Raw genomic sequence first — 8990 nt, 5'->3', positions numbered from 1 at the left:
TAAACACTTCCGGGGTTTAAGGAAAAGTAGATAGAAAAGGAGATAGGGACTATTTGGATGCACCCTTCTTCTCTTGGTAACCGCATCTCTATACAGGAAGTCACGTCACCTCCGCTGCCTCGTATTTATTCTGCATGAAGTAGCCGGCAGATTTGAAAACATAATTTCATGCAGTTACATAGTCTGTTAATTGACTCTTTAATGACTTTCTATAGTATGTGAAACTGAGAAGGTACCATTTTGAAGACAAAAAATATTTGCAAAGTTAAATCATTAAGTCTTTTGAAAGTTGAAAATTCCCTTCAATGTAATGTTTTAAATCAATTCACAATTAACATTAAAACATTATTAAACAATGTAAAAACTCTGTCTGACCTGTAAACAACTAATGGAAAACAGATTTAAACACCTCAACATCCTCTGATATAAAAGGTTTCGGACATTGTATCCCAGCTGTAGAAAAAAGTATTTTGTCCTTTATATTGTAGAAACAGTTAAAAGTTGAATCACAACTCTTTCATGTTAAATAAAAAACAGTGAATAACAAAACCCATTGGATTCATATCAATTTGTTACTTCCATTTCTTCAAAGTTTTGCTCACACAAGATTTTTTAATGCCACATGTTTCAAACTGCACAGACAAGCAGTCGCGTTAGAAATAAAATTGAACGCTCATTCTGCGACCGTTTGTCAGCCTCCGTTTAGTTTAACACAAGTGAGAAGATTGAAATGCATTCGTTTCTATTTTTGTGACAAACCAGAAACAAAGAATTTAATACATTATGAGTTCATTTCATGACTCTGCATACTGAAACTTTTCCTATGTTTCAGTGACACGGAATGTTTTGACTTCAATGTTGTATCACCCTGAGACACTGCGGGTCGGTTTTACAGACACTGAATGAGGGTGAGAAGAGTCATAAACTGATCTTAACGAGAACAGATATTTTGGTGGCTATTGTCTAAATCAGAGGTTCTCAAAGTTTTGAAAGCCGAGAGCCAACAAATCCCATTTGCAATCATTTTAATGACCAGGTTGCATTTCTGATTTACATTTATTGGTCTGCATTCATAATGTGCAATAAACACATCTCATTTAATAAATTAGGCTAAACCTTGCAAAACGTTTAGAAACATTGTGACATGTCATCCCCACGAGAAATTCTAAAACGCCAGCTCGGCTCTGTGTGGACGCGCAAGATGCACATCTACAGAAAATGATGAGGTCTCGAGTACGAGGAGGAGCAGGAGCATTGACGTATAGAACTCAAGACGTTTATAGAAGTGGATGAGCAGGAATCGACTATTTGTCTATGTTCTCCATGTCTTCTTCTGCATTTTCGGTGTATTTGGTGAATCGCAGCGACCCCCGACGGTCACACCCGTAATTACCGCTCATCTCTAGACCGAGCCGATAGATGTCCCCAAAGTCCCCGAAACGGACACACAGCTTTTCAAAGCAATGCACAGTTGTATTAAAACTAACAACTGTAATTCAGTGCGGGCCGCCATTGGCCTTTGAGGGCTTTTCCACCAAAAAGAACCAGGTGCTCGTTCAGGGCCAGTTCTTAAATGAGCACCGCAAAAGAACTGGTTGTTTTCCCCCCATTGTCAACGGAGCCAAGTGAGAGCCACGTCATTGCGTCACTTTAAACTGTCGTACGTCTCAGGAACGTGGAGACGGACTGTAACAGCGGTTTGGTCCAGGTCGCACCATCTCGTCTGGCCTGAACCTTGGATGCAGACCAAAGAGCCAGAAAACATTGCGTCTCCTCGTCGCTCCATTGGTGTTTTTTCACGTCCGTCTTGCTTCAGTCCAGAGCCCCAGAGCGGCCACTGAGGAAAAGACAAAGAACTGGTGCTGAATCCGGCCCAGGCTCCGAACTAGCACCTGTTTTTTTCTGGAGGAGAAGCCCCCTTTGAGAAGCTATGGTCTATGTAAACTGGGGGGAAACTGAAGCGATGGAGAGACAGGTTGGGGTTCTAATCGGAGTGGCAGCCTGAGCCACAGTCACCTGACTTGCATTTGTGTCCTTTACAATCCAAAATACAAAATCTTGTGTGCGTTGAACCCCCGAGTCCTCACCTTTGGCTTTGTCTGACAAAAAGAAACCCGGTTTCTCACATTTGTGAGATCTCTGGTGGCGCAACAGATGACTGTTTCGACTGTAACGTTTCCCACACGTTTCACAAGAATACGGCTTCTCGCCTGAGTGCGTTTTCTTGTGGCGCCACAAACTACCCTGTCGATTGAAACTTCTCCCACATGTTTCACAAGAATACGGCTTCTCACCTGTGTGAGTTCTCATGTGGATCACCAAACTCTGCTGTATGGTGTAACTTTTACCGCAGATTTCACAAACTGCCTTCTTCTTTTTAGTGACGGTTCCTACGCTCTGGCATAATTTACGTTTACAAACAATGTCACCACATGTTTCCTCACAAACGCCTTCAGCCTGCTTCTGTAGAGGTCCTGGTTCTTCTTGTTCCTCTTTGATCTGTGGAGGTTCTGGTTCCTCTTTGATCTGTGGAGGTTCTGGTTCTTGTGGTTCCTCTTTGATCTGTGGAGGTTCTGGTTCTTCCTGCTTTAGACAGTAGTTTGTTTCCTGTTTAAGGAGCTGTTCCTTCGTACAGTCATGGTGCTGTGGGAGCTCTGGAGCGACAAAAAAGTACAAAATAACAGGTTAGTTACATTACTTCTACAGTTCAAACATTAAATGTTCACAGGTGGAATTACTGTGAAGGTTTCATGTCTGTGCGATCGTGCATATAGGAGACAAATGTCTGCACTTTTGGTCGTCACCCACTAGTGCCCAACGTGAAAACGACATTTTGTTTTGAAAACATTGCCATGTAAACACGAAACTTTTTTTGTGAAGAAAAGCCAAAATTATGCATTTCCACTTGAAACGTTGTCCTATAAAGAGAGCCTCAGTTAGACTGCAGGTACCTTAAGATGCCTTATTAGTGCTTAAAATTGCTTGAGAAACAATCTAATTAAGATGGTTATTGCTACGTCATGTTAGTTGCATTCAACTTGGTTCAAATGTGGCGTTGGCGAAGGTATGTGCTCTACCGAGTGCACGCGCTAGTTGTAGAAGCTTTTACTTGTACAGGATTAAGAAAAATACGTTTAATGTCAGCCTAAACCCATCGGTCACAAATTCTAAGTAAGGATGTTTCATTGACAAAATAAGTTGGAAAAAAATGTTGTTGTTGTGTATCTGGGTGACCGGATAAACTACTACTACTACTATCATATTACACTTCCACACCAGAGGCGGTGCCGTATGGCTCAGCTGGAGTAGATTGTGAGTGTATTTGGAGTTACCAGTCTGGTGATTAAAGATACTAAAAACATAACACACAAATCCTGTTTCTGTCTGCGATGGATAAACCAAACACAGCCAGAACAGTGGAGATCCTCCACCAGTCACATTCATGTGTTCATTCACACTTTCCATACCTGTTCTGTGTAACTTGAGTTGAGGTTTCCAGATGATTTCCAGCAGTCTGCGCTGACGATCAATCTCTTCCTTGTACTGGTCAACAGTGTGTTCAGACACTGTGAATATTTCTCCAGCAGCAGCAGTTAGTCGCTGAGTGATCAAGTCTCTCACAGAATCGAGAGAATTTTGATTTTTACCATCAGTAACAGTCACTTCAACAACATCCTGCTCCTCTTTAATGTGTGGAGCTTCATGTTCCTCCTGCTCCAGGCTGGAGCTCGTCTTCTGGTGATCGGTCTTCTTTGGACGCTCTGGAGGGAAACAAGACAAAAGTCACCAATTTGATGTGAATATTTTACAGTCATGGATGGATGAGACAGGACGGGCTCCATTTAGAATATAAACATTGAGAAACAAAAAGTCTGACAGTAGCTGTGTGGTTTAAAAAATAAATGAGATTAAACCTGCAAGCAGCCTTGATGGGAACCTCACACTCTGGACTCTGGCCCATCAGGTTCGGCCCAATCATGGCCTCTGGCCCATTTAAATATTGATCAAATATAAAATTTGAAGGTTTCAACAAAAAAGGACTTATTTTGAAAAATGTGGGGGGGCTTTTATTTTGAAAGCTAACTAAACTCTTATGTAGCATGTGGCATATAATATTTTTTATATCAAACCAAATGTTGTAGTCTGATCAGCAGGCGACAAATGAAGGCTGCAGTGAGTTTTGTGACATTGCAGTGAATACCAGTGACTATTAGATACTCTTGTCATCTGTCTTCGTTGTTGTAGGTGTTGTAATTTACAGACGGTCCCTGAGTACTGGTCTTACAGCCGCTGCACTTAGAGATCAATGTTATTTCTGCTGCTCCAAAGACACATACTTTTGATTTTAAAGAAAAAAAAGAGCTTGTAGCATATTTTCTACCTCACAACGAAGGTACAGAGGCTCCGTTTGTTTGTTCAGGACGTTTGATTAAAGATTTATTGATGCCGGAAGTCCGAATCTGTGAATATCGTGCCATTTTGACCAAACTGACCTGCAGCTGCAGCCTCATTTCTGTCTGCGAGCTTCAAACAAAATGCAACGATCCTCCACGAGTCACATTCATGTGTTCACCCAGAGCTTTTCCATACCTGTTCTGTGGATCTTGATTTGAGGTTTCCGGGTTATTTGCATCTGACGAACATTCTCCTCCTCGTACCGGGCGATAGTTTGTTGAAACACGGAGAATATTTCTTCAGCAGCAGTAGTGAGACGCTCGTCGATAAACTCTCTCAAAGTCTGTATCGAACTCATTGTTGCTGCAGGAGATGAAGTATTTCCTATGTGAGACACGAAAACATAGCGAAGAGCGCACTGAGCTCCAAACAGCCTCCAGAGCTGCCTCTTCTCTCGCTTTGTTGGAGGATCTTCTTCTTCTTCTTCTCGGTTCCCGGCAGGCTGTACGCCGTACTGCGTAATGCTGCCCTCCACCGACCAAACAAGAAATTACTCCACCAACTCAAATCCTCTTGCAAACCAGACATCCAAGCATTTGTGTTTCTGGGGTGTTCTTTATTGCACATATAATAGTTTTAACATAATGACATATCATTGACAATACATACATACATTTATCCCTGGAATCTGTCTGGAAAATTTTGCAACCTATCAGAAAATCCAGGCATTATGACTCATTCAGGATATTCGATTACATGTTTTTGTCTCACAGATGATGATCATTAAATTCATCGTTGTAAAAAAGAACAGCTCATTCTAAAAGAGCTTCAACAAGAACCTGCAGTTCCCCTTGTGTCCAGTAGGTGTCAGTATGAATCTGACCGTTATTTGTGATCCTCCACCAATGCGAGAGAAGAAGCAGCTTTGGAGGCTGGAGGAGCTTGTTTGACTCTTCGCTTTGTTGTCGTGTCTCACAGAGGAAACATTTCATCTCTTGCAGAAACGATGAGTTCAGTTCAGGCTTTCAGAGAGTTTATCAACAAGCGACTCGCTGCTGCTGCTGAAGAAATATTCACCGTGTTTGAACAAACCATCGTCCAGTACGAGGAGGAGATTGTTCGTCAGAGAAAACTGGTTCAAATAACATGTAAACCTCAAATCAAGTTCCACAGAACAGGTATGGAAAAGCTCTGGATGAACACATGAGTGTGACTCGTGGAGGATCGTTGCATTTCTTTTGAAGCTCGCAGACAGAAATGAGGCTGCAGCTGCAGTTATGTTTGGTAAAGTTGGCACGAGATTCATAGATTCGGACTTCCGGCATTAATAACTCTTTAATGAAACGTCCTCAACACACAAAGGGAGCCTCTGTACCTTCGTTGTGAGGTGGAAATATGCTACAAGTTCATTTTTGTCAAAAGTATCTCCCTTTTCGAGAAGAAGTGATTTCTATTCGGGAAGTCTGTCATCCGGGGACCCGTTGATGTTAATCCTAGCAACGGTGGCCGCCATATTTGTTTGGGGATAAAACATTAGCTCTCGGGGAAAAACGAAATTCTTCTAGTTTTATCAGTATGCCAAATAGTGTTTGCGTTTATGGGCGTTCAGAAAATGTCATTAAGAATGCAGACCTGAAGTTTCTCATAGTTTCAAGGGAGCCGGAACACCGGAAACGTGACTGTCTTTTACCGGCTCGGCGAAAATGAGGGAACCTGGCAGGGCGGATCAAAGCTAAAACGTGTCTCTTCGGTCTTACCTCACCTCGGTGTGCCCTCAGTCACGACATGAAGTTTCAGGTTCTAGGAGGGGACAGACAGTTGAATTGAGTGATCCTGCATTTTGGCCAAATGAAGTGACCAAGACAGAGTGGACATGATACAGGGGCAAAAGAATTACCAGCAGGTGCAAAGGGCAGGGGATTCACCCATTAGTTGGGGGTTTCCACTTCCCACAGTGGACAGGGAAAACAATAGATAGGGACTGGACAATATATAACAACCCAGGAAAGTCCTGAATTTGTATACCATAGTGATATTCTTGTGCACAATCAACTATTGCCCTAGATTCTACAGATGGGATGATAGAAGTTCAGCTTGTGACGTTTGAAGTTACGTCTAAACATTAGCGTTAAATACAATGATAAATATTCATTTGTTTTCTGCTAGTGTCAAAATCACAGTAGAGGAGAGGAGAGATTTTTTTAGGGGGGGGGCACAGATCTCTCATCCTGGACCCAGCAAAACTGTCAGCTGGCTCACTAAGGTAAACTACTGATAACTAGATAACAATCCCCAAAAAGCGGAGAAATCGGCGCATGCATGTACAGTACTTTCTCATAATTGTACTGCACTTTTATTTAGCATCTGTATGAGAAACAGGAAACAGTGTGCTGCAAAAGAAGTAAGTGATTGATTGATACTCAGTCTGAGCTTACGTGCTGATGATGTCACTGGACTACAAAAGTTAATTCAAAAAGTCATTGTTAATCCACCAGCTGGTAAACAACAACCAATAATGTTACAACTATGCACTATTTTTGAAATTTGAGTGGAAGTTTTCAATTAAACCGCTTGAATCCCTCTTTTTTTTTAAGGTGGAACTGTAGAAGTGATGTAACTAACCTTTTATCTTGTACTTTCTTGTCCTTCCAGAGCTCCAACAGCACCATGACTATACGGAGGAACAGTTCTTCAAACAGGAAACAAACTTGTGTCTAGAGCAGGAAGAACCAGAACCTCCACAGATCAAAGAGGAACCAGAAGATTCAGGACTTGTACAGATCAAAGAGGAGCAAGAAGAACCAGAACTTGTCCAGATCAAAGAGGAACAAGAAGAACCAGAACTTCAGCCGTTTAAAGAGGACCAAGAGGAACCAGAATCTTCTCAGATTGAGGATCACGAGGAACGCAGTAACAGCCCGGATGGAGAGCAGCTTTTACTCAAGTTTGATAGTGACACTTTCAGAGTTCCTTCTATTGTGGAGCAAATTTACCTGAGTGATCCAGAAGAAGTACCGGACACTGAGCAGTTCCTCTCTCATGACTCTGAAGTTCACGATGTGAGCAGACATCTTGACTCAGAATCAACCAGAAGTGCAGACCTGAAAAACATGTACATAAATTTATTTCACGGTGACCGTGTGAACAACGTTCCCGTATCGGAGAACCAGGCTGAAGGTGAAAAGCTTCTTTGTGAGGCAACATGTGGTGAAATTGTCAGTAAAAAACGTAAATTGTGTCAGAGCGTAGGAACCGTCACTGATAAGAAGATAATGTGTGCAATCTGTGGTGAAAGTTACAACCGACAGAGTGAATTGTTGGTCCACATGAGAACTCACACAGGTGAGAAGCCGTATTCTTGTGAAACATGTGGGAAAAGCTTCAGTCAGCACAAAAACATGTTGGTCCACATGATGACTCACACAGGTGAGAAGCCGTATTCTTGCGAAATATGTGGGAAAAGTTTCAGTGTACGGTGTAATTTGTTGCGCCACATGAGAACGCACACAGATGAGAAGCCATATTCTTGTGAAACATGTGGGAGAAGTTTCAGTCAGCAGAGTCATTTGTTACGCCACATGAGAACTCACACAGGTGAGAAGCCGTATTCTTGTGGAACATGTGGGAAAAGTTTCAGTCAGCACAGTAATCTGTTGGTCCACATGAGAACTCACAAAGAGATGAAGTCATGAATGACTCTATGGGAGATCTCATTCGGGAAATCCAGCTTGAGCCCAAAATCACGAGGTGTCATCCAGTTTAAAGGAACCGTTACCGATTTAAACACGGTTGAGACGCTGCTTCAGGGAAATCCTTTGTTTCTGGTTTGAGAAGATTTGAATAAATTTGGATTTCATTTGTGTTGATCTACATGGAGGCTGACAAACGGTCCCCTGGTTGCAGAATGAAGCGTAGAGAAGAACAATCAATTTTATTTCTAATACGACTGTTTTTTTGTGTGTTTGAAAAATGTGACAATAAAAATCTTGTATGATGATGTGAACTTTGGAAAAAATGGAAATAAAATGATATGAGTTCAATGGGTGTTGTTATTCACTGCTTTTTTTTTAAAACATGAATGAGCCGCACTTTAACTTGAAACTCATTTTATGCTATCTCAGAAACATACTTTTTCTTCCATGCGAAACATACCTGCATACAATGTCTGAAAACTTTATGGAATATACACTGCTCACAAAAATATTTGGCTTTGGAGTGAAAGAGGACTTTTAAATAGAAGAATGCGGTGGAGATTTCTTTATCTCAAAAAATGAATTGAAACAGCCCCCCTGTGTGTCTGGAATTAAGTAACCATCAAATTAGGTTAACTGGAAATGTGAAAGTGCATTATAGATTCATCCTGAGTTATTGTGATTGTTATTACTATTACCACTACCACTGTGTTATTATCATCACCATCATCAATCCAAGCAATCCATCCATCTCCTCCCAAAATTATACCTTGAGTCTTTCTGGAAAATGTTGCAACCAATCAGAAAACCCCGGCATTACCTAATGAGGTATCATTCAGGATATTTGAGTACATGTTTTCCTCTCACAGATGACTTATCATTAAATTCATCGTTGTAAACCAC

At 41.5% G+C, this 8990-nt stretch overlaps 2 protein-coding genes across 4 annotated transcripts; one reads left to right on the top strand and one right to left on the bottom strand.

The window, feature by feature from the left end:
- Positions 1 to 593: 593 nt before the first annotated feature.
- On the bottom strand, positions 594 to 4877 carry LOC308117540 (uncharacterized protein). 3 transcript variants are annotated; one of them, XM_080476478.1, is made up of 4 exons: positions 4591 to 4875; positions 3468 to 3761; positions 2295 to 2654; positions 1010 to 1837 (listed from the first exon to the last, which is right to left on the bottom strand). In XM_080476478.1, exons 1-4 carry the CDS (start codon positions 4751 to 4753, stop codon positions 1797 to 1799), a joined length of 858 nt encoding a protein of 285 aa, XP_080332604.1. In that variant the 5' UTR covers positions 4754 to 4875; the 3' UTR covers positions 1010 to 1796. The 3 variants fall into 3 exon arrangements, with proteins under 3 accessions (XP_080332603.1, XP_080332604.1, XP_080332605.1); XM_080476479.1 differs by having other exon boundaries at positions 2445 to 2654; positions 4591 to 4870; XM_080476477.1 differs by having other exon boundaries at positions 594 to 2654; positions 4591 to 4877.
- Positions 4878 to 5305: 428 nt separating this feature from the next.
- On the top strand, positions 5306 to 8439 carry LOC308117524 (uncharacterized protein). The gene is made up of 2 exons (XM_080476452.1): positions 5306 to 5573; positions 7048 to 8439. The coding sequence occupies exons 1-2, from the start codon at positions 5402 to 5404 to the stop codon at positions 8085 to 8087; spliced, it is 1212 nt and encodes a 403-aa protein (XP_080332578.1). The 5' UTR covers positions 5306 to 5401; the 3' UTR covers positions 8088 to 8439.
- The last annotated feature ends 551 nt before the right edge of the window (positions 8440 to 8990 follow it).

This window comes from Lipophrys pholis, assembly GCF_963383615.2.
Source record: "Lipophrys pholis genome assembly, chromosome: 12".
NCBI lineage: Eukaryota > Metazoa > Chordata > Actinopteri > Blenniiformes > Blenniidae > Lipophrys > Lipophrys pholis.
The sequence above is the reverse complement of the archived record's forward strand: the minus strand, read 5'-3'. Positions and strand labels throughout refer to the sequence as shown.

Excerpts from the sequence above, each read along its gene's own strand:
- LOC308117524 (XM_080476452.1), top strand. The coding sequence starts at position 5,402 with ATGAGTTCAGTTCAGGCTTTCAGAGAGTTTATCAACAAGCGACTCGCT. Across the intron at positions 5,574-7,047 it reads AATCAAGTTCCACAGAACAG|AGCTCCAACAGCACCATGAC; the intron begins GTATGGAAAAGC and ends TTGTCCTTCCAG.
- LOC308117540 (XM_080476477.1), bottom strand. The coding sequence starts at position 4,753 with ATGAGTTCGATACAGACTTTGAGAGAGTTTATCGACGAGCGTCTCACT. Across the intron at positions 3,762-4,590 it reads AATCAAGATCCACAGAACAG|AGCGTCCAAAGAAGACCGAT; the intron begins GTATGGAAAAGC and ends GTTTCCCTCCAG. Across the intron at positions 2,655-3,467 it reads ACTCAAGTTACACAGAACAG|AGCTCCCACAGCACCATGAC; the intron begins GTATGGAAAGTG and ends TTGTCGCTCCAG.